Source organism: Suncus etruscus, chromosome 4 (genome assembly GCF_024139225.1).
Source record: "Suncus etruscus isolate mSunEtr1 chromosome 4, mSunEtr1.pri.cur, whole genome shotgun sequence".
Taxonomy (NCBI): Eukaryota; Metazoa; Chordata; class Mammalia; order Eulipotyphla; family Soricidae; genus Suncus; species Suncus etruscus.
The window spans coordinates 45792482-45818155 of NC_064851.1; the positions used below are offsets into that span (position 1 = coordinate 45792482).

Below are 25674 nucleotides of genomic sequence, written 5' to 3' on the forward strand. Positions count from 1 at the left end.
ATGCTTAGGGTGTACTCCTGGCTGTGTTTGAGGGGCCATATGGAAATCTGGGTGTCAAATTGGAGTTGGCCACATGCATGGCACATGCCCTATTTACTGTACTATTGCTCAGGCTCCTGGTCCATCTATTTTTTTGGGGGGGGGGCCACACCCGGCAGTGCTCAGAAATAGCTCCTGGCAGACATGGGGGACCATGTGGGACGCTGGGATTCAAACCAACCACCTTAGGTCCTGGGTTGGTTGCTTGCAAGGCAAACACCGCTGTGCTATCTCTCCGGCCCCCCATCATCAATTTTTCTTTTGGAAGTGATTCTCCCAGCAGTGTTCAAGGGCCATCATTTATAACACAATTTGGTTAACTGCCTTAATAGTTCAATGCTGTGACTTTGCAATGAAGTGCTACTTGTATTCCATGGTTCTGGGAGTCACAACAGCCACACAAATGATTCTGAGGGGCCACAATGATGATACATGACTCTATGGAGTGGGGTTAATGGTTAGATTCTTTGCAGACCTAAAAGTTCTGCAATCACCAAGACTACAGAACCATGCCTGTTAGTGATGCTGTGGGGTAATACATTACCGAGGATAAAATTCTGTGCCACGTACATACCTAGCATACACTCTACCCTTTGATATATTTTCCTGGCCCTTTTATCTTTCATTTATACATAAAATAATGGTCCATTGATTGTATATGACATAAGATTATTTTTCTAATCAGCCATGGATGATCATCAGGTTGTTTCCATGTTTTAACTATTGTGACTTATGTTCCTTAGAGTATATGGATGCACATATATTTTCAAATTAGTGTTTTCATGTTATTCAAATAAGTAGTCGGTTTATATATATATATATATATTTGGTTTTTGGGTCACACCCGGCGGTGCTCAGGGGTTACTCCTGGCTATCTGCTCAGAAATAGCTCCTGGCAAGTTCAGGAGACCATATGGGATGCCGGGATTTGAACCACCAACCTCCTGCATGCAAGGCAAAAGCCCTACCGCTGTGCTAACTCTCTGGACCCAACTGAAATATTCTTAAAAGTGTTGAATAATGCATTGAAACTATAGATGTCACTACTTTTCTTATTCTTTCTTTTGGTTTTTGAGTCACATCCGGCAGCGCTCAGGAGTTACTCTTGGCTCTACTGGCACTTTAGGTTTTTCAGGAAGATTTAAAATATTAGTGTTTCCAAGGTTGAAATAATTGGAACAAATAACTGAATATACTGTTAAGGTTTGATGACCACTTGACAGAAACATTCAAAATATAATAATCAAATATTTTCCAAAGTGGAGTCGGAGAGAGCACAGCGGTAGGGCATTTGCCTTGCATGCAGCCTATTCAGGAGTAATGGTAGATCAAACCCCGGCATCCCATAAGGTCCCCTGTGCCTGCCAGGAGTGGTTTCTGAGCGCCGAACCAGGAGTAACCCCTGAGCACCGCCGGTGTGATCCAAAAAAAAACAACAAAACAAAACAAAGCCTCCAGGGGGCTGGAGAGATAGCACAGCAGTAGGGCATTTGTCTTGCACGCAGCTGATCCAGGAGGGATGGTGATTTGATTCCTGGCATCTCATATGATCTCCCAAGCCTGCCAGAATAATTTCTGAGCGCAGAGCCAGGCACTCCTGAGCACCTGAGCGCCGCTGGGTGTGACCCAAAAACCAAAAAACCCACAAAAACCTCCAAAATGGATACTTTTTGGTTAAACTTTGCACCACAAATATAACTGCTTGTGAATACTTTTTATTAAAATTTAGACTATGGGCCGGAGTGGTGGCGAGGAGCAGTAAGGCATCCTAGGCTGGCGCTAGCTTAGGATGGTCTGCGTTTCTATCCCCCGTGTCCCATATGGTCCCCAAGCCAGGAGCGATTTCCAGGAGTAACCCCTGAGCGTCATCGGGTGTGCCCTCCCCTCCCCCCCAAGGAAACAAAATTTTTTTTGACTGTGTTGCCTATTGTTTAAAACTTTGCTCTCAGGGCCTGGAGAGATAGCACAGCGGTGTTTGCCTTGCAAGCAGCCGATCCAAGACCAAAGGTGGTTGGTTCAAATCCCGGTGTCCCATATGGTCCCCCGTGCCTGCCAGGAGCTATTTCTGAGCAGACAGCCAGGAGTAACCCCTGAGCATTGCCGGGTGTGGCCCAAAAACAAACAAACAAAAAAACCCAACAACAACAACAAAACTTTGTTCTCATAAAAGGCCAATGAAAATGAATTAGTGGGCCGGGCGGTGGCGCTGGAGGTAAGGTGCCTGCCTTGCCTGCGCTAGCCTAGGACGGACCTCGGTTCGATCCCCCGGCGTCCCATATGGTCCCCCAAGAAGCCAGGAGCAACTTCTGAGCGCATAGCCAGGAGTAACCCCTGAGCGTCACAGGGTGTGGCCAAAAAAAAAAAAAAAAAAAAAAAAAAGAAAATGAATTAGTGAGCAACTGTGAAGACACATATACATAATAGATTAGGATGTCGTTGTCAGGAGTAACAGAGGATTGAAAGGATTAACTAAAATATGAAGACAAGACATATTTATTTTGGGGCTTGGGGTCACACACAGTGCGGGGGGGGGGGTGGTTCTGGGACAAATTCTAGCTTTTTTTCTCCTCTCTAGCTGTTTTTGTGGGGCGGGATCACTCCTGGCAAAGTTCTGGGAGCCATGCCTTGCTGGGGTTTGACCTGGATCAGGGACTTGTGTTAAGGTCAATATTTTAGGGGCTGAAGTGACAGTACAGCAGGCCAGGTGCTTGGCATGCCTGAAGACCAGAGTTCAATTCCTAGCATTCTATTTGGTACCTGAGCTCACTAAGAATAATTCCAAAGTGCAGAGCCAAGAATAACTCCTGAGTATTACTGGATGTGGTCCCCAAACAAGCAAACTGAGGAAATCCCTTTTGAAATATGAGCAAGGTGATTTCAGGTACAAATATGTACTTTATTTTTAGAGAAAGGGAAAAACTCCATGGTATCAAATATCCCTGTGATGTAATAGGAAACAAACATAACACGATTTAAAAGGTATTTTGAGTTACAAAACAGGGTAACACATGTCTGTCTCTGCGTAGGAGCAGGGTTGTTTCTAAGATTGTTAAAGACGATCTAAGAGTTTGGTCCTTAGTTGGCAGCAGAATACTGGCTCAGTTTGCTCTAATAGGAAAACTTTTGTGTTCCTAATATAAATCAATTATATATGTATATATATTCCTAAAATAGCTGCCTGCAATCATTCACAAATTTCATCCCAATTAAGAACCTGAACATTAAAATAGAAAATTCTCCGTTTCACACCAGGTGTTGTTCAGGGATCACTCCTCGGGGTGCTCAAGGGGGAACATATGGGATGCCAAAGACAGAACCTGAGTTGCAAGTGTGCAAGGCCAGGGCTCTTCCCACAATACTATCGCTCCTAGAAAAAAAACTCTTTACCATCAGGGAAAAAGGGCTAAACATTTGTATAAACAGCTTCCTGAAGAAAGGGGTGGGGGTGGGGAGAGAGAGAGAGAGAGAGACAGAGAGAGAGAGAGAGAGAGAGAGAGAGACAGAGAGAGAGAGAGAGAGAGAGAGAGAAGAGAGGAGAGAAGAGAGGAGAGGAGAGAGGAGAGAGAGAGAGAGAGAGGAGAGAGGAGAGAGAGAGAGAGAGGAGAGAGGAGAGAGAGAGAGAGAGAGAGAGAGAGAGAGAGAGAGAGAGAGAGAGAGAGAGAGAGAGAGAGAGAAAATTTGGACATTGGCAATGATGGCTCAACAAAATAAAAATTCCTTTTTATGGGACTTGGGGCCACACCCGGCAGTGCACAGGATTTTTGTTTGTTTTTATTTTTCTTTCTTTCTTTTTGTTTGTTTGTGGTTTTTAGATCACATCCGGCAGCGCTCAGGGGTTACTCCTGGCTCCAGGCTCAGAAATTGCTCCTGGCAGGCACAGGGGACCATATGGGACGCCGGGATTCGAACCGTTGACCTTCTGCATGAAAGGCAAACGCCTTATCTACATGCTATCTCTCCGGCCCCAATGTTTGTGTTTGTTTTTATTTTTACTCCTGGTTTCTCAGCTCAGGGCTTCACTCCAGGGGACCTAGGTAGTGTACCAAGGAGGTCAACAAAATGAAATTCTGACATGCAAGGTCTTCTCAGCTGAAGTAAACTAGAACTGTGGGTCTTTGGGGAATGAAGAGAAGAGAAGAGCTTTAAACTCAGGTTTTTCTCCAGGTCTTGAACAGCAGCACGATAAGAGACAGGAAGAAAGCACAGCCCTGTTTGGAGGCTAAGCTTAAAGCACAGGCAGAGAAAGTCGCACACTTTCCCTTCCCCAGAGAGAAGCCCCCTCGGGCCAGCAGCCTCCCCTCCTGCTCTCCGAGCGCAGCCAGCGCTCACTATTGTTGTCAGCACCGCCGGCGGAAGTACTTATCCCCGCGGCCGCGACGTAAAAGAGTCCCTCTTTGTTCAGCCGGGGCCGTGAGCCTGAGGAGCGGCGGTGTCCTTCCGCGCCGGCGGCTCAAGCCCCGCCCCTCGGGCGCTCTGGAGCGCTGCCATTCGGCCGGGCCGGCTCGCCGCGCTCCCACAATGCCCCGCGCGTCCGCGGGAAACCAAAATGGCGAAGGGCTGTAGCGCGGCGCGCGGTGTGTAGCGAGGCGAGGCGGTTCGCGGAAGCCACAATCTGTCTCCCTCTCTTCCTCCCCGACTCACCCCCGCGGTCCCCCTCTTGCGGCCTTCGGCTCGTGCCTGGGGGGCTCCGTGTAGCGTGCGGGGCGCCCGGGAGTGGGTTGCCTGCCCCCCTGGAAGGAAGGTCGACCGGGTCTGGAGCTGAGAGCGAAGGGGAAAAAAAAAAAAAGCGCCCGCGCAGGGGGGAGGGGAGCGTGGTGCTTTTTTTTTTTTTTTTTTTTTCTTCCCCCTTTTTCCTATTTTGGTTGTTTTTTCCTGTATGAAGCGGTTGGCACCACCGAAGTGACCGAATGAGGTGAGCGGCCCGGAAGGAGGAAGAAAGGAAGATGGAGGCCCGGGTGGGGGCGGGGCGGGGGCGTCTGGTCTGTGCGGGGGGGGGGGAGCGGACGGACGGACGGACGGACGGACGGACGGACGGACGGAAGCCCGCCGGGGTCTGATTAAAAAGCGAACGAGCCAGGGCGGGAGTGGAGTGGAGTGGAAGGGAAGGAGACGACGCCACGGCGCGGCAGGAAGAAGGGGCCTGATGGAGGAAGGGAACCGGTTGGAGGGGCCATGGGTGGGGGGGGAAGTGGGGGCCCCGGGGGTCTTTTTTGGGAGGGCTGCCTGGGACTGATTGAGGCTGGGAGGGCTGGCTAGGAAAATGCCAAAGGAGTGGGGACCAAGAAAGGGGTTAGGGAGCTTGGATGGGGGGGACGGGATGGAAAGAGGGGGTGTGCAGTGTGCAGGAAAGCGGGGGAGTTGGAATCTGCCCCCACCCCAAAACGGGGTGCAGTTGGAATACGCTCACCTCTCTTTCCCCAAATGCTTCGGTGTGCAGGAAATTAATTGGTGGACTTGGAATCTGACCCCCCAATAGGGGGTGCAGTTGGAATACGCTTGCCTCCCCCAAATGCCTCGGTATGCATGAAATTAGTGGACATGGAATCTGCTACCCCCCAAAAGGGTGTGCAGTTGGAATACGCTCACATCCCCCCCCAAAGCCTCGGTGTGCAAGAAAGCTGTGGACTTCGAATCTGCCCCCCAAAAGGCGGTGCAGTTGGAATATGCTCGTCTCCCCCCAAATGCTTCGATTTCATGAGAATTTATCACACACACACACACACACCCCTCGCTATGGCTGGGGGTTCTGTTAAGAATGCTCGATTTTATTTATTTGTTTGTTTATTTACCTTGGAGGTGCTTCACGATTTAAGGCATCCTGAATTTGGCTCCGATTTTTTAACAGATTTGGTGAATGGCAGGATTGGTACCTAACTCTATGCTGTGCCGTCTGGTGTCCTTGGTTGCTGGAGGTCTTTTTGCCCTCCCCCCCCCCCCCTCGCAGCATCTAGATGGAACAGATGGGTTTATCGGGGTGCTTAGACCCACCTTTTTTTTTTTTTTTTTTTAAAGGATGCGTGAACAATAGGGAAAGGGTTGTGTGGAAGATGGTTGGCCGGTTCTTTCAATGTTTTTTTTTTTTTTTTACCTTTGGATTTGGATACACAACTGGGGAAAACCAGGGTAGGCCCGCTTGGTTGTCACCTTAGGAGAGCGGCCTGTGAGGTCGGCGGCACTCGAAGGAGAAAGCCGTAAACAGTGCCTGGTTTAATTGGACTCCAGATGCTCCAGTAGGAGTAACTTTCTCTTGCAGATTGATTCCAGGTGACACTGGAGTATACCTTGCCTGCTGGCTGGTTTCAATTTTCCTGCTCGCATTCTCTTAAGTTCTGTCGTCTCCCTCCCTCACGTGCGTTGCAAAGACAGCAAGTACATTTGTTTTATATGTGTAAAGTTAACATGTACTTGAATTCTTAAATGACCTTTCCTAAGGTTTCAATGCTTTACATGGAGCCATTTTGACTCTAAGCTCTAATTGCCCAGAAGTTTTGACCAGCAGAAAATTGATTTCCACTTCCTTCATATAGTCTGTACTGGATTTGGAATGTTTCTCACACGCCAGGCATTTGCTGCGGTGATAGCTTGAGAGGAATACAAGATGCAATAATTATAAAGCTTAGGTTTCTAAGTATCAAAGCTATATGAGTTTAATTAGAATTTTTCATCTTTTGAGTTTTTTTTCAGAGCTAAATATATTATGTATTTGAGTCGAGTGCACCTGTTTCCTGATACTGCTTATTCATGTTAATGAGCCTTAACAGAACACTGTCAGGATAAAATGCACGTACATTTAGAACATAATCTGAAAAACTTAATCTAAAAGAAAAAACTATCTTTAATATTCTTTTAGTTATCCCTGACTTGAAAGCTTAATTAGGAAAGGGATTTTACTGCATATTTTGTTATGGATTGTAAACTGGAATTATGGGATTATAGAGATGCCATCTTTGGTTTTTGGGCCACACCCGGCAGTGCACAGGGATTACTCCTGGTTCAGTGTTTAGGAATTACTCTTGGCCTGTTTTGGATGCTGGGAGAGCAGGGTTGGGGTATGGGAGATCCAACCCTGGTGACAGTGTTTACCTCTGTACGATTGCTCCAGTTCCAGTGATACCATCCTATTAGATGTGACTGAAAGAATAATTTGCTTGCTTTTTTTCACTTTATTATTTCTTGTTTAATTTAGAAGCTGGCTGACCGTATAGCGATTCTGAGAGCTGGGAAAATTTGCCTTTGAGGAGTTGCCAGGACCCATATGTATAGCTTTGCGGTTCTTGAAAGTAAAATGTAATTTTTGTTTTTGTTTTTTTTTGTTTTGTTTTTTGTTTTTTTTTGTTTTTTTTTTTTTGATTTTTTTTTGGGCCACACCCGTTTGACGCTCAGGGGTTACTCCTGGCTATGCGCTCAGAAATCGCTCCTGGCTTGGGGGGACCATATGGGACACCGGGGGATCGAACCGCGGTCCGTCCTACGCTAGCGCTTGCAAGGCAGACACCTTAACTCTAGCGCCACCTTCCCGGCCCCTGTTTTTGTTTATTAAACTTTCATGAATGATATTACGTGGTTGATTTTTTTTTAATGGTTTTTGGGTCACACCCGGCAGTACTCAGGGGTTACTCCTGGCTCCATGCTCAGAAATTGCTCCTGGCAGGCACGGGGGACCATATGGGACGCTGGGATTCGAACCGATGACCTTCTGCATGAAAGGCAAACGCCTTACCTCCATGCTATCTCTCCGGCCCCAGTGGTTGATTATTTTTATGCTTTGTTTTCCTTGTTGCTATAATTTGTTGCAGTAAAAGACAGATAATAAATAACCTTAAGTTAGAATGTGGAAATTTCCCTGTGGATGTTTTTAATGTATTAGGATAATGTTGGCCAATAGAACTTCTGCAGTGATCATTATTCAGTTCTCTATCTAGTATTGTAACACTGTAGTTACATGTGACTGTTGAACCCTAGAACTTGTGAGACAGAGAACTGAATTTATGACTTAATTCATTAGAACTAAAATTTAATGACGAAATTATGCGGTTTGCAGCAATGTGCATGAACTGGAGGGTATCATATTAATGAAATAAGTCATTGGGGGAACAAGTATCTGATGGAATATAGAGAAACAAAACAAGTGGCTACACAATATTAAACAATGAGATCCTTGACCTTAGATAACAAAGCTTAAATAGTGGGATGAGAAGAGTGGGAACTAAGATCACACTGAAGGTACAGTCTGGTGGGAGGTCATGAGCACATTGATGGTGGCAGTGAAGTAATTTTGTGCAACAATGCTGTAAACTATATTACTACTGTACACCTAAAAATATAATGATATATATATATCATATACTTATTAAATAAATAAAAAACCCAACCATCTTCACCTCCCATTTAAATCGTTACACATTGGTTAGTGGTGGTTGTTTTGGACAGAACAATTTTAGGGGTTACTTCATCTATTAGGAATCATTGCATCCATAACCAGGAAACAGCTGGCACCCACAATTAAGAAATTATCTTAGGGGCTAGATAGAGAATGGAGGTAAGGCTTGCAGTGCTGCTGTTATAGCAGCTATCATGGTTTGAATTTCTAGCACCATATTTGGTTCTTCTGGTTACTGCCAGGTATAACCCACCCCTAAAGAAAAAGTTATCCTAGGACTAAAGAGATTCATATTTTTGATACATATTAACGTTTGAAGTGTCATTCATTTCCACACACCTGTTATCTTTTCTGGTTTTGTTTAGGGTCATACCCCACAGTGCTCAGGGCTTATTTTTGGTTCTTTCCTCTCTTTGGTCTACTTGGAGGATACAAGGAATGCTGAGGATTGCAGTTGGGTTGGCCTCATGCAATGCAAGCTCCCTATAGTGTTCTATCACTCCAGCCTCCTCTATCCTTTATTTTGTTTTGTTTTTTGGGGGACACACCCAGTGACACTCAGGGGTTACTCCTGGCATGCACTCAGAAGTTGCTCCTGGCTTGGGGAACCATATGGGATGCCAGGATTCGAACCACCGTCTGTCCTGGGTCAGCTGCGTGCAAAGCAAACACCCTACTGCTTGCTGTGCTATCTCTCCGGCCTCCCCAAAATTTCTTTTAAAAAATTTGAGGCTCGGGGCCGGGCGGTGGCGCTGGAGGTAAGGTGCCTGCCTTACCTGCGCTAGCCTTGGAAGGACTGCGGTTCGATCCCCCGGCATCCCATATGGTCCCCCAAGCCAGGAGCGACTTCTGAGCGCATAGCCAGGAGTAACCCCTGAGCGTCACCGGGTGTGGCCCAAAAACAAAAAAAAACAAAAAAAAAAATAAAAAATTTGAGGCTCAGAGAGATAGTATAGTGGGTATGTGGCTGTGGCCTCCAAACAAAACAAATTAATTTTTATATATTATGTAAACTTCTAGGCATAATTACTAAAAAAATAATAGTATAATGAACTTTCTATGGTATCTATGATCCATGAGCTCAGAGCTGGGCGTAAGCCCTAAGTATACTGCCAGTGTATCCCTAGAACAAATGAAAAATATTTCTTTTTGTTGTAGTTCATTTTATCCTTATACCATTTTTTGGCTTTGCTTTAAATATATACTCAGAAAAACATTGCTTGCTTTACTCAAGGTCATAAACATTGATCCTGTGGCCCCCCCAACATGGTTTTTGTTGTTTTATCTCTTTTTTTTGTTTTGTTTTGTTTTTGTTTTTTGTTTTTTGGGTCACACCCAGCAGCGCTCAGGCGTTACTCCTGACTCTGCTCAGAAATCGCTCCTGGCAGGTTCCGGGGACCATATGGGATGTAGGGATTTGAACCACCATCCTTCTGCATGCAAGACAAATGCCTTACCTCCATGCTGTCTCTCTGGCCCCATAGTTTTATCTTTTTAATCCTTTTTTACTTGCATGGCTTTTTTTTTTTTTTTTTTGCCTTTTTTGTTATTGTTGTTTTCTGGGCCACACCCAGTGAGGCTCAGGGGTTCCTCCTGGCTTTGCAGTCAAATTGCTCCTGGCTTGGGGGACCATATGGGATGCCTGGGGAATCAAACTGCCATCTGTCCTAGGTCAGCCACATGCAAGGCAAACGCCCTACCACTTGCATCGCTCTGGCCCGCTCCGGCCCCTTAGAAGATTTTTTGTTATGTGCCATAAATGTCCAGCTGCTTACTTTTGCATGTGAATGATAGTTGTTTTTATTTATTTTTTTTTTTTGGATCACGCCCATCAGCACTCAGGGGTTACTCTCTGGCTCTACGCTCAGAAATCACTCCTGGCAGGCTCGGGGGACCATATGGGATGCCGGGATTTGAACCACCGACCTTCTGCATGCAAGGCAAATACCCTACCTCCATGCTATCTTTCCGCCCCCCCCCTTTTATTGGTGAATGATAGTTTTTGAGCATCATTTGTTAAAAAAGAATTGTTTTGCCAATCTTGTCATAACTCAGTTGACTACAAATGTAATAATTTTCCTTCCTTGGATTTTCAGTTTTTGTTTTTGTTTTTGGGCCACACCTAGCCGTTGTCAGGGGTTACTCCTGGCTGTCTGCTCAGAAATAGCTCCTGGCAGGCACGGGACCATATGGGACACCGGGATTCGAACCAACCACCTTTTGGTCCTGGATCGGCTGCTTGCAAGGCAAACGCCGCTGTGCTATTTCTCCAGGCCCGGATTTTCAGTTTTATTTCACTGATTTTGTCATTGACTACACCAGAGGTCCCGAAATTACCATATTTTTCATATCATAAGATGCACCCCCCCCCAAGTGCATCTTATGGAGCAATTGCTACCTTGATCTGAAGCCTGAGTGCAGGGGAGGAGAGCAGATATCTAAAAACTATGTGCGCCAGCCGTGTGAAAGGCAAATGCCCTACAGCTGTGCTATCACTCTGGCCCGTGTTTTGTTCTTTTTTAAAATTATATATTCTGGATCCTTTATCCCCCCCACCCCCTTTTTTTTGTGCCACACCTGGCAGTGCTCTGGTTACTCCTGGCTCTATGCTCAGAAATTGCTCCTGGCAGGCTTGGGGACCATATGGAATTCCAGGAATCGAACCCAGTCGACCACATGGAAGGCAAATGCCCTACCTGCTCTGCTATCATTCTGGCCCCATTCTGGATTGTTGGGGGAATTGCTCTGGGGGTCAAGTGTGCCTCCTAGCTGAATGTTTTGGGGGATAGAGTTTAGCCCACATGAGCTGGGGGCAGGCTATTTCCAGCTCTACTTTCAGGTCTCTGCAGTGCCAGGGTTTGAAGTGGTGTTGACTAACTGCAAGGCAGCAGACTACCCTCCTGTGTTATCTCTCTGAGCCCCATTTAGAATTTCTGTAAATATTTCATTGAATCTGGGCTGGAGTGGTAGTACCATAAGTGGTAAGTGTCTGCCTTGCGCACTCTAGCCTAGGACAGACCACGCCTCATTCCCCCAGCGTCCCATAGGGTCCCCCAAGCCAGGAACGATTTCTGAGCGCATAGCCAGGAGTAACACCTGAGCATCACTGGGCGTGGCCAAAAATTTCATTGAATCAACAGTGTAGTAATTATTGAAATACTACAGTCATTACAGTGTTAACATTCTAAACAAAAATGGGAAAAAACCACACCCCAAAACAATGTTAGCATTCATAAACATAGGATGTGTCAATTGCACACCTTATTTCATTCCATTTCTATTTTGTATAGTTGTTAGTTTTTGTTTATTTTTTTATTTTTTTGGTTTTTTTGGGCCACACCCGGCGGTGCTCAGGGGTTACTCCTGGCTGTCTGCTCAGAAATAGCTCCTGGCAGGCACGGGGACCATATGGGACACCGGGATTCGAACCAACCACCTTAGGTCCTGGATCTGCTGCTTGCAAGGCAAACGCTGCTGTGTTATCTCTCTGGGCCCGGGTTTTGTTTTTTTGTCTTTGGGCCACACCTGGTGACTCTCAGGAGTTACTCCTGGTTCTGTTCTCAGAAATCACTCCTGGCTTGGACCATATGGGATGCCAGGGGATAGAATCGCGGTTCATCCTAGGTCAAGTAGCATGCAAGGCAAACACCCTACCACTGCACCACCACCTTATTTGCATAGTTTAATTATATAAGCATTGCTGCATAGTTTTTATATAAGACTTTATTTTGTTAAATTTATTCCTAAGTATTTTGTACTTTTTGGTGCTATTGCAAGTGGAATTTCCCTTGTAAAATTTTTTGTTTGTTTTTGGTTCATACCAGGTGGCAGTCAGGGGTTACTCCTGTGGCTCTGTGATCAGAAATCACTCCTGGCAGGCATGGGGGACCATATGGGATGCCTGGATTCAATCTACTGTCTGTTCTGGATTGGCTGCGTGCAAGACAAATGCCCTACCATTGTGCTATCTCTCTGGTCCCTCCCTTCTGAATTTTGTTCTCATATCTATTTTTTTGTTTTGTTTTGATTTTTGGGTTATACCCAGCAGTGCTCAGGGGTTACTCCTGGCTCCACGTTCAGAAATCGCCCTTGGCAGGCTTGGGGGACCATATGGGATGCCGGGATTCAAACTACTGTCCTCCATGCAAGGCAAACGCCTTGCCGCTGTGCTATTTCTCTGGCTCCTGTTCTTATATCTTGTAATTTGTAATCTTTCTAAACTTGTCTGTAAATTCCAAGACAGATTTGTGTGTGTGTGTGCGCGCGCGCGCATTTTTTTTTTTTTTTGGTTTTCCGGGCCACACCGGTTTGATGCTCAGGGGTACTCCTGGCTAAGTGCTCAGAAATTGCCCCTGGCTTGGGGGACCATATGGGCTGCCGGGGGGATTGAACCACCATCCTTCCTTGGCTAGCGCTTGCAAGGCAAACACCTTACTTCTAGCGCCACCTCACCAGCCCCGTGTGTGCGTGTTTGTAAGAGAGGGAGGGAGGGAGAGGGGGGAGAGAGGGAGAGAGAAGAGAGAGAGGGGAGAGAGAGAGACAGAGAGAGAGAGAGAGAGGTAGGGAGAATTCTGAATCGACCTTTTTTTTTGGTTTTTGGTTCTTGGGTCACACCCGGCATTGCTCAGAGGTTACTCCTGGCAGGCTAGGGGGACCATATGGGATGTCAGGATTTGAACCACTGTCCTTCCATATGCAATGCAAATGTCCTCAAACTTTTTAAACAGGGGGCCAGTTCACTGTCCTTCAGACTGTTGGAGGGCCAGATTATAGTAAAAACAAAAATTATGAAAAAATTTCTATGCACACTGCATATATCTTATTTAGAAGTGAAGAAACAAAATGGGAATAAATACAATATGTAGCCCGCGGGCCGTAGTTTGAAGACCCCTGCGAGTCTGTGCTATCTCTCCTGCCCCTGAATCCACCTTTTGAGGGTTTTTTTTTCGAGTCTGGATCTGGTGTTACTCGGATTACTCCTGGTTCTGTGCTCAGAAATTATTCCTGGGGCCGGAGAGATAGCATGGAGGTAAGGCGTTTGCCTCTCATGCAAAAGGTCATCGGTTCGAATCCCGGCGTCCCATATGGTCCCCCGTGCTCGCCAGGAGCGACTTCTGAGCATGGAGCCAGGAGTAACTCCTGAGCACTGCCGGGTGAGACCCAAAAACCAAAAAAAAAAAAAAAAAAAAAGAAATTATTCCTGGCAGGTTCAGGGACCATATAGGATATCAGGGATCAAATCCGGAGCGACCATGTGCAAGGCAAATGCTCTACCCACTGTGCTGTCACTTTGACCCCCACGTTTGGAGTTTCAGCTTTTTTTTTTTTTTTAATAGAAACTGAGGTGTTTTGATAGAAGTTATACTCTTAGCCACTATTCTATCAGAAAATTCATGATCAGGTAGAACAGGGATCAGGGCAAATACATATGACAAACTATGCCCACAGGTTTCTGCATTTATTAATTTCATTTCTTAGAATACATGACGCTACAGTTGGAAAACATACGACTGAGGTATATATGCTGATCATGTTAAACATTATCTTGTACAGATTTATTGGTTATATAGCATTCTCTAACCTTTTGAGTTTTATAGCATTTTTTGGGGGGGCCACACCCAGCGGCACTCAGGGGTTACTCTTGGCCAGGGGTCTCAAATTCGTGGCCCGTGGGCCGTTTGCGGCCCTCCGTACAACATTTTGTGGCCCGCTGTTGGCCTTCAAATAGTGCTTAGCGAATAATTGCAATAAAAATCGCATTAGTAAGAAAAAAATCGCATTAAACATTCGCATACCTCGAGCAGTTGGAGGCCTTAAGGGGAGAGAAGGGAGAGAAGTTTATTACAGAATTAGATTTTGTCATACCTTCATCATGATTTCATCAAAGCCTGCAGTGAAGAGAAAGATTGATGACGAGCACAGACAATTTCAGGAAAAGTGGGAGACGCAGTATTTCTTTGTTGAGCACAGGGGCATCCCCACATGTCTTATTTGTTCAGAGAAAGTTGCAGTGCACAAGGAATACAACTTGAAACGCCATTCAACTACACATGCTGAGGAATGTGCAAAATATCAAGGAAATGAGAGAGCCAAGCGGGTTTCCAGTCTTAAAGCATGTCTAATGAGGCAACAAGATTTCTTCAAGAAAGCAACCAAAGAGAATGTTGCATCAGTCGAAGCTAGTTCCATGGTTAGTGAGATGATTGCTAAGGCAGGGAAACCTTTCACAGAAGGAGAGTTTGTTGAAAAATGCATGTTACAGGCTGCAAGTATTATCTGTCCGGAAAAGAAAGGCCAGTTTAGCAAAATCAGCCTTTCTGCCAACACTGTGGCAGAGTGCATTTCTGACATGTCAAGTGACATCATTAACTGTGTTAGAAAGCCAAATGTTGGGCCCGGAGAGATAGCACAGCAGCGTTTGCCTTGCAAGCAGCCGATCCAGGACCAAAGGTGGTTGGTTCGAATCCTGGTGTCCCATATGGTCCCCCGTGCCTGCCAGGAGCTATTTCTGAGCAGACAGCCAGGAGTAACCTCTGAGCACTGGGTGTGATCCAAAAACCAAAAGGAAAAAAAAAAAAAAAAAAAAGAAAGCCAAATGTTTTGATGCATATGCAGTTGCTCTTGACGAGGGCACAGATATAACAGACACTGTGTGCAGCTCACAATTTATGTCCGTGCTGTTGATTGCAATTTTGTGTGCAGCTCACAATTTATGTCCGTGCTGTTGATTGCAATTTTGAATTGACAGAGGAGCTGCTCACAATAATTCCAGTGCATGTCCAGGCCATCCAGACCACTGCTAATGAGATATTTTGGCATCTGTGTGATGCCATCGAGAATGCAGGTTTGCCATGGTAGAGGTTTGTTGGAATAATAACCGATGGAGCACCATCGATGACGGAGGAAAAATGACTGGTGGCACTTGTTCAAAAAAAAACTTGAAGAGGAGGGTGTAGAGAAGGCCATTGCTCTTCACTGCAGTAAATGGCCTTCATGGAGAAGGATGGGAAAGCTGTTTCTGAGTTGAGTGATCACAAATGGCTCATGGACTTAGCTTTTCTTGTTGACATCACACATAAGCTGAATGTCCTAAACAAGATGTTACAAGGCCCAGGGCAGCTTATCAGTGCTGCCTATGACAATGTGAGAGCATTCTCCACAAAACTTTTGTTATGGAAATCCCAGCTCTCTCAGACAAACCTTTGCCATTTCCCAGCATGTAAGGAACTTGTGGATGCAGGCATACCATTCAGTGGTGAGAAATATGTTGATGCTATTTTAAGTTAGAGAAGGAATTTGATCACAGATTTGCAGACTTCAAAAAGCACAGAGCCACTTTCCAAATTTTTGTGGACCCCTTTTCCTTAGATGGGCAAGATACCCCTCCTGTGCTTCAAATGGAGCTCATTAACCTGCAATGCAACTCTGATCTCAAAGCCAAGTTCAGGGAGATTAGTGGAAAAGCAGACATGCATGGGCAATTTTTGAGAGAATTGCCCCCCAGCTTCCCTGTGCTTTCCCGAATGTTCAAGCGCACCATGTGCCTTTTTGGGAGCACTTATTTGTGTGAAAAGTTATTCTCCACATTGAACTTCAATAAGTCAAAGTACAGGTCTAGACTTAATGATGATCATCTTCAAGCCATACTGAGGGTCTCAACTGCTTCCTCTCTAAAGCCAAATGTGATTCAGATTTGTGAGAAGAAGCGCTGTCAAGTCTCTGGCAGCAAGGAATAGGCAAAAGATGCCATGTTCAGAAGAAATAATTAAAACTTAATAATGACATTTGAGGACTTTTTTTTTTTTTTTGTGAAATCCCTTATGTGGCCCTGCCTCACCCCGACTTTGCCTCCAGCGGCCCCCAAGTAAGTTGAGTTTGAGACCCCTGTTCTTGGCTCTGTGCTCAGAAAAATGCTCATGGCAGGCATGGGGGGATCATATGGGATGCTGGGATTCCAACCATTGTTGGTCCTGGGTTGCCGCTTGCAAGGCAAATAACTATTGCTATCTCTCCCGCCCTATAGCATATTTTTTCCCCTGATAATACCTTACTTTGGTGCTTATTATTGGCAATAGTCATATTTATCAACATTGAGAAAAATGGCTAGGTTAAAGAGAAGCAAAACTATAATTGGATTATAAGGAGCCTGTTGGATTATTATTATTTTTTTGATTATTATTATTATTATTATTATTATTATTAATTACACTTAGGGACTGGAGCTATAGGACAGCCAGTAGAGAATTTGTCTTGCACATAGCTGACCTGGATTCAATCCATGGCACCCCCTATTTTCTCTGTGTTGGATTATTTTTTTGTTTTTGGGCCCCAGCTGGCACCACTCAGAGGTTATACTTGGCTCTGTGCACAGAAATTACTCCTGGCAGGTTTGGGGGACTATATGGGATAGCCATGGGTTGAACCCGAGTTGGACAGGGGTTGAACCCAAGTTGGCAATGTGCAAGGTAAATGCCCTTCCTGCTGTGCTATTTATTGCCCCTGCCCCATGTGTTTGATTAATTTTTAAAAATCTTTTTGTTGTGGCCAGAGTGATAGCACAGCAGTAGGGTTTTTGCCTTGCATGGGGCAACCTGTGTTCAACCTCCAGTATCCCATATGGTCCCCCAAGCTGGGAGCGATTTCTGAGCGCATACCCAGTAGTAACCCCAGAGTGTGGGTGTGGATCCAAAACAAAAACAAAAAACCATAAAAAATATTGTATTGTTTTGTTTTGTTTTGGGCCACATTAGGTCATCCTCAGCGCCAGTCCTGGCTCTGTTCTTGAGTCACTCCAGTGATGATGCTTAGGGGTTGCCAAATGCAGTGCTGAATTTGGAACGTGCAAGACTAATATCCGAATCTTAATCTTATACTATCTCTGACTCTAATATCTTTTTCCTTCTGGTTCACGGTGAAAAATTTATTTTTCGGGGCCAGGAGAGATAGCACAGCGGCGTTTGCCTTGCAAGAGCCGATCCAGGACCAAAGGTGGTTGGTTCGAATCCCAGTGTCCCATATGGTCCCCCGTGCCTGCTAGGAGCTATTTCTGAGCAGACAGCCAGAAGTAACCCCTGAGCACCGCTGGGTGTGGCCCAAAAACCAAAAAAAAAAAAAAATTTATTTTTCATTTTATTCAGTTATTTTTTAAATTGAGCTATAATTGTCATAACATTAAATTTAGGTGTACAATATAATGATTTGGCTTTTGCCTATATTGTAAAATTATCAAATATAGTTAATATCTCATATATGTTGTAAAAAAATTTTTTTTTTTGGTTTTTGGGCCACACCTGTTTGACGCTCAGGGGTTACTCCTGATTATGTGCTCAAAAATCGCTCCTGGCTTGGGGGGACCATATGGGACGAACAGTGGTCCGTCCTACGGTAGCGCTTGCAAGGCAGACACCTTACCTCTAGCGTCACCTCTGGCTCCGTAAATTTTTTTTAAGTGATTTTTAAAATCTCCTTTCTTTTGGGGGGTATTGGGCCACTCCTGGCCGTGCTCAGGGGTTACTTCTGGCTCTGCGCTCAGAAATTACTCTTAGCTTCTTGAAGGATCTTTCTCCTTCCTGGGAGCCGGGAGTCTAGCAGTATGGGGTTCGGTAGGCCCCCGCCATGCCAGAGGCCTTCTTAACCAGGCCTACGGGGGGTGCAGGACTGGGGTAACCCCAGCACCCCTCTACTGTCTTGCTCCAGATCTCTAGGGCTTCCCTGGGCCACATGCCTGGGCAAGCCGGCCTCAGAAGAATGGGCATTCTCCATTCACCCCTGATCTAGAGAAGACATCTACAAAACATCCAAGGTTGTCTATAACATCACCTGAAGGCATTCCTCTACCAGGGAAGACCCTACAGCTGCTCTGATATCGATCTACTCAAAAGAGACTTCCCTTAACACTGAGAAGACTTAACAAGAACAATGACCTGCTTACTGGACAGGGCTTGCTGTATTGCCCCTTAATTGTGAGGTGAAACTAGAGGATATTCCACACCAGCCTGACTTCAATGTACGATGTGCAGATTCCAGGATATTTAATACAGAAACCTGATGGCAACAAAAGGACTGCATGAAAAATAAAACTGTATTGGCACTACAAAAAAAAAAAAAAAAAAAAAGAAATTACTCTTGGCAGTCTTGGAGGACCATATGGGATGCAGAAGATCGAATTGGGTCGGGTGTGTGCAAGGCAAACACCCTATCTATTGTGCTATTGCTCTGGCTCTTAAATTTTACTTTTGTAGTGATTTTCAAATCTACAATACTGGGGCCTGAGAGATAGCACAGTGGTAAGGCATTTGCCTTACACACAGCTTATCCAGGACAGACAGTGGTTCGAATCCTGGCATCCCATATGGTCCCCCATGCCTGCCAGGAGTGATTTCTGAGCACTGGGCCAGGAGTAACCCCTGAGCGTCACATGGTGTAACCCAAAAACCAAAACAAACACAAAAAATAAGCCCCAAAACTGCAATATTGTATTAACTACAGGCACCAAGTTTAATCTTATCTTTTTTTTGGGGGGGGGGAGGGCCACACCCGTTTGATGATCTGGGGTTACTCCTGGCTAAGTGCTCAGAAATTGCCCCTGGCTTGGGGGGACCATATGGGACGCCAGGGGATGGAACCGCCAGCCTTCCTTGGCTAGCGCTTGCAAGGCAGACACCTTATCTCTAGCGCCACCTCACCGGCCCCCTAATCTTTTATTTCATAATTAAGTTTATTCTTTTTGATTTCCTTCTACTCTGTGCTATCTCTTCTGTAACCTAATCTGTGTCTGATCCTGTGAATTTGCTTTATTCTTTATTTTTAGAGTCTTCATTTACCATTCAGTATTGTCTTTTATTTATTTTAGTTAATGTAGTGCTGTTATGGTTTATCCATGCAGTGCTAGGCTAGATGTGGGGGTCATGTGATGCAAGGAATCAAAATCTGGTTCTCAAAAAGCAAGGCATTTTGCTTTTTTCACTTAGGTTGTTTATGTGCGATCATATATGCTAGTACTCAGGGACTGTGCCATGATGGGGATCTAACCCAGGGCTCCTACGTACAAAGCATGTACTCTAGTCCTTTGAGTCAACTCCTTGACCAGTCCAAAGAATGGGTAAGAAAGTTGTGATGAGACTGAAGAGGTAGCACAGTGGTAGGGCGTTTGCCTTGCAAGCGGCCAACCCAGGACTGACTCTGGTTCGATTGATTCCCTGCATCCGATAAGGGTCCCCCAAGCTTGCCAAGGGCGATTTCTGATCACAGAGTCTGGAGTAACTCCTGAGCACCGCCGGGTGTAATCCCCCCAAAAAAAGTTGTGATGTATAATAGAGTATTTATAGCTATATGTAATGTTGGGACCTTGGAAATCTCTGCAAATTGCATGGAGGGCATTATGTTTAAGTTAAATAATAAAGAGAAGGATAAATACCAAATGATATGACTCATTTGTGGTATATAAAGTAAAAATAAGGTAATGGCTAATACTAAATGATCACAAACTTTTGGCTTTTGAGGTCAAGCTACCAAGCAGTGTGGGGAGAGGGGATAGAAGAGACAGACTAGAAATGACTTAATGACAATGGAATATGTTCTTAGCCCTTTCTTTGAATGGTGGTGAAGGTATAATAATCTTGAACAACAAAACCATCTAAATTAATAATTACTGTTAATACTACTGTAATATTGTTTAATCCCAGTATACCATATGGTCCCCAGAACTCCTACTGGCTCTGACAGTAAACCCTGAACACAGCTGCTGGCCCCCTCCAAATATTGCATATCATTTGCTTTGCAGGTGTGAGGCCCTGGGTTTTTATCCCCAGCAATCTCCTGCTCTCACCCTTAGTAAGTAGAGGTTTAGGAAGTGTCAACAGATTAAAAAACTAGGTGAATCATCAGAATGTGACTGGTTGGGATGAGTAGAGATGCTGGGAATCGAACCACTGTATCTGTTCTGGGTTGGCTGCACAATGCCCTCCCTACTGCTGTGCTATCTCACTATCTCTCCGGCCCCCAAGAGGAAATCAGTTCTTTTTTTTTTTTTTTTTTTTTTTTTTGGTTTTTGGGCCACACCCTGTGACGCTCAGGGGTTACTCCTGGCTATGCGCTCAGAAGTCGCTCCTGGCTTGGGGGACCATATGGGACACCGGGGGATCGAACCGCGGTCCGTCCTAGGCTAGCGCAGGCAAGGCAGGCACCTTACCTCCAGCGCCACCGCCCGGCCCCAAGGAAACCAGTTCTAACATTTAAAGGAGTGGCAGAGAAGGAGAGTATAGGAGAGAGACATCACAGAAATCAAAGGAAGAGGATTTTACGAAATGTATCATAATCACCAGGAATGCAAAGATTAGATTCAATGGGAATTGATGTCTGGTATTTGATCATTTAGACATGTTTGTAGTTAGAAGTAAAAGGATAATTTGCAATTAAGTGGTATGTGTTGTTTATTGTATACTGGTGAAAATAATAAAAAACGAAGGGAGAAAAATTAATTTGTAAAGTCTTCTAAAAATTGATATGTTTTGACAGATTTGTACCAGGGAGTTTGGAGTTTTAAAATAGTACTAGAGAGATAGGTAAATGGACTGATCTGATGTTTTGCACGAGTATCAGCAGGTGTGGTACACTAAAATAAAAGTGAGGAGCTGTGATAATTAAGTGGTTGCTTTTTTTGTTTGCTTGTTCTTGGTTTTTTGGGTCATCCTGGTGGTGTTTGGGGACTGTGGTGCCAGGGATCAAATCTTGGATTGAACTGGGAGGTTCCTTCTTGCATAGTTCTAATCTTTTGTTCCTCAGCTCCTGTTGTAATTTTTTTCAGTGAGATCTTTAATATTGAGAGATAGGCATGTCTTCCGTAGAGAGGTGGATTAGTTAGTGCTTTTGTGATAGGGTTAGGAGAAAAGAGCTAGGACGAAACTGTCATATATATCACATTATTATTTTCTCAACCATGACTTTTGTGAGTTTAAAGGAGTTGAATGCTCCAGTGGACTATCCAAGTTCCTCTTTATGAAGGTATATATGTATCTGAAAAATGTATAATTACTGTTTTTCTCCTTATTTTAAATTTCCTAAGGTTAGGAGCATAGGACTTTTTCTTTTTACTTATTTTTTTTTAGTTTTTCAGCCACACCTGATGATGCTCAGGAGTTACTCCTTCCTGGCTGTGCGCTCAGAAATCGATCCTGGCATGGGGGACCATATGGGATGCTGGGGGATCAAATGGGGGGGGGGTATTGAACCTTGGTCTGTCCAAGGCTAGCAGTCTATCCTAGGCTAGCTTGGGCAAGGCAGATGCCTTACCGCTGTGCTACTTCTCTTGCCCCAGGAGAATAGGTCTTAATCATCATTAACCTTTTGTTCTATGAGGAGTGTCTAGTACATATACCGTACCTAATCTCTAGAGGAATTTTTTATTTTTTATTGAATTTCCATAAAACATAGTTACAAAGTTGTTGATGGTTGAGTTTCAGTCATACAATGTTCTAACACCCATCCCTTCACCAGTTTACACTTCCAGCCACTGATGTCTCTGGTACCCTCTCCCCAGCCTCAATTTTTCCTTCTAGGCACTGTGGTTTGCAGTACTGTTACTGAGAGAGTATTATACAGATCACTTTTATCTTCTTTCAGCACCAGTACTAGAGGAAAAAAAGATTTTTTTTGGTTGTGCTTAGGGATTATTCCTGGCTCTACACTCAGTAATTACTCCTGATAAATGATTGGGCCTTTTTTGGGGGGGAGGGCCCACATCCAGTGACTCTCAGGGGTTATTCCAGGCTATGCCCTCAGAAATCACTCCTGGCTCTGGGGACCATATGGGACGCTGGGGATTGGACCCAGGTTCATCCTGGCCAGCTGCGTGCAAGGCAAACACCCTACTGCTGTCTATCACCCTGGCCCCATGTTTTTTGCCTTTTTTTTTTATAATTTCCCAAAGTGGGTACTAAAACCATTCACGAAGATTGTAGAGACTAAGGTACATATGGGGAGGGGGTGGTTTTGTCTATTAGCTTTAAAACAGGTATGTTTTTTGCGGGACCATATACCATACTGAGTTTGAACAGGGCTGGCCACGTGCAAAGCAAGCACCTTAACCATGTGCTATCTCTGGGCTCTTAGTTTATTTTTATTTATTTTTAATTTTTTTGTTTTTTGGGTCACACTCAGCAGCGCTCAGAAGTTACTCTGGCTCTGTGCTCAGAAGTTGCTCCTGGTAGGCTCAGGGGACCATATGGAATGCTGGGATTCAAACCGGGGTCTGTCCTTTATTGGCCACATGCACAGCAAATGCCTTACAGCTGTGTTATATCACTCTGGCCCCTCTCTGTTTATTTTTATTTAAATCTTTAGTGACTTCTCATTTCTGCATTTAAATGCAAATTATATACTTCTATTATCTATGGTTTCTAGGTATATTGTTACCATTTTTATTTTTGGTGTTTTATTTATGTATTTATTTTTGGGTTTTGGGCCACACCTGGTGGCACTCAGAGGTTACTCCTGGCTGTGCACTCAGAAATTGTTCCTGACAGGTTTAGGGGACCATATAGGATACCAGGAATCGAACCTGGGTTCATCCCAGGCGGCTGTGTGCAAGGCAAATGCCCTACCTCTGTACTATCTCTCCGTCCTCCATATTTTTGTTTTTGTTGTTTTTGAGGAGCCAGAGATTGAGCCCAAGGCCTTAAAATGTAAGGAAAGTCCTTTACTGAGTTGCTACATCCCTGGGCCTGGTTTTGGAATTTAAAATCTGTACTTAATACCTGTTGTATATGTAAGAAAATCAATCTTCTCAGAACAATATACTGCAAATTGTTAATATAAAATGCCATTGTATGTGACCAGAAGCAGCTTAGTGGACTAGAGCATGCAGATGTTTCAGATTCAGTCCCTCACACTTCTTGTAACTCTAGCCCTGGAAGAAAACAAACGTATGTCATGTGGAAACATTTTGATTTTCATTTGTACAAATACTTTGATGACTGGATATTGTGCTAAAAAGGACTTCTCATCTTATTTAATTGGTTTATTAACAATACTTTAGACAAGTAAAACAGCTGTTTTAACTTCTGTCCAGCCTGTTTCTGCTTTTAAGACATATTTTACTCAGATCAGACTTAATCTTCATCAGTATATGAAAGTGATCCGCAGTTAGGAATCATTCTTGGCATGCTTGTGGGTATGGGACCATATCAGGTGTGTCAGGGATTGAATTTGGTTCTGTTGTGTGTCAGACAAGTACTCCACCTGCTGCACAGTTTTCAGCCCCAATCACCATTATTTCTTAAAAGATATTTAAGGGGCAGCAGTATTAGCACAGTGGATAGGGCATTTGCCTTGCAGATGACCAACCCAGATTCGATCTCTGACATCTCATATGGTCCCTGGAGCCTGCCAGGAATATTAATGACCAATAACCAGGAACTCCGGAGTGCTGAAGGGGGTGTAGCCCAAAAGCCCCCCCCCCCAATTGGTTTTTTTTTGTTTTGTTTGTTTGTTTTTGAGCCACACTTGGTGACGCTCAGGGGTTACTCCTGGCTATGTGCTCAGAAATCGCTCCTGGCTTGTACCAGTGGGGATGGTGGAAGATCGAACCACGGTCCCGGTCCGTCGTAGGCTAGTGTGCGTAAGGCAATTGCCTTACTGCTTGTGCCACCGCTCTGGCCCTCCAAAAAAATTTTTTTTTTAAATTAAGACTATAAGTATATTTCTCCAAAATATGGAAAGATTAAATTGAATAACTATAAAACAGCATATTGTCAGGGTTGAGGAGATGATGAGATAATTCAAAGGACTGGAGTGAATGCTTTGTGTACATGAGATTCCCAGGCTTGATTCCTGAGCACTTTATGATCCCTGAGCTGTATGAAAAGCAATCCTTTGAAACATGAACAGGCAGCCCAGAATCAAAATTTGATACTATATTTTCTTTTTTTTAGACTGGCACTGACCTTGATCATTATAAATTGAGAACCACTGTTTTCTAAATAGTTGTGTATTGAATTGATTCAAGGGGAGGAAGGGAGGTGTTTTTGTAGTCAAAGGTTAGGGAAAAACTTGAAAGTGTGATTTGGCATTAAAGGTTTCAGGATAATTCTGTGAGAAAGCCAAGTTTACTTGGTGTTGAGATCCTCTCCTCCCTTCTCCATACCAACTCGACAATTTTTTGTTCGTTTGTTTTTGGGTCACACCTGGCGGCGCTCAGGGGTTACTCCTGGCTCCGCGCTCCGAAATCACTTCTGGCAGGCGCGGGGGACCATATGGGATGCCAGCACTCGAACCACCGTCCCTCCTGGGTTGGCTGCATGCAAGGTAAACTCCCTACTGCTGTGCTATCTCTCAGCCTCCCAACTCGACATTTTGTGAAGTGGCTAGTTAGCATATCACTTGATCTCATAGATGTTGATATTGGTAGGCATTTGCTCTCAATTTGATCCATTTATATATACATATATATTTGGGGGGGGGTTTGGGTCACACCCGGCAGCACTCAGGAGTTACTCCTGCTTTAACACTTAGAAATTGCTCCTGGCAGGCTCGGGGGATGATATGGGATGCTGGGATTTGAACCACCGTCCTTCTACATTTCGGGCAAACGCCCTACCTCCATGCTATCTCTCTGGCCCCTGATCCGTTTATATATATTTTTTTTTTTTTGGTTTTTGGGCCACACCCGGTAACGCTCAGGGGTTACTCCTGGCTATGTGCTCAGAAGTTGCTCCTGGCTTGGGGGACCATATGGGACACCGGGGGATCGAACCGTGGTCCGTCCAAGGCTAGCGCAGGCAAGGCAGGCACCTTACCTTTAGCGCCACCGCCCGGCCCCCCGTTTATATTTTTAAGTTAAAATTTAATCTTTATGCTAATACTATGTAAGATTATCAATATCAAATTGTTGTAGAAATAAAAACTTAGAGCTAGGGATGTGAATCGTTGATAAAGTACATGGCTCAAATACATGTATGAGGCCCTGGATTTGATTCCCTAACACTTTGTTTATTGGGAGTCCACTTCCATGCTTACTGGGAAATTGAAATGCCAAGGATTGAATTTAGGCCACCTACATGCAAAGCATGCTTTATAAAGCCCTGTGCTATCTTTCTTACCTTCATGTGTACTTGTTCCCTCCACCCTTCTAGAAACATCTTTTTAGATGCGTCTACTTTTGAGGGGGGCATTTCAGCAGGGCTTGGAGGATCATTTGGGGTGCTGGGAATTGAACTTGGGTCAATCACCTGTAAGAAAGCTCCTTACCCACAGTTCTT

The 25674-nt window shown here is 44.7% G+C and overlaps 1 protein-coding gene across 2 annotated transcripts in view; it reads left to right on the forward strand.

Moving 5' to 3' along the window:
• The first annotated feature begins 4830 nt into the window (after positions 1-4830).
• MTF2 (metal response element binding transcription factor 2) overlaps positions 4831-25674 on the forward strand; it is a 57091-nt gene continuing 36247 nt past the window's right edge. For both annotated transcript variants that reach the window (XM_049772219.1, XM_049772220.1), the window contains exon 1: positions 4831-4951. In XM_049772219.1, coding sequence (XP_049628176.1) covers positions 4947-4951 — 5 coding nt within the window. In that variant the 5' untranslated portion in view covers positions 4831-4946. The remainder of the gene's footprint in view (positions 4952-25674) is intronic.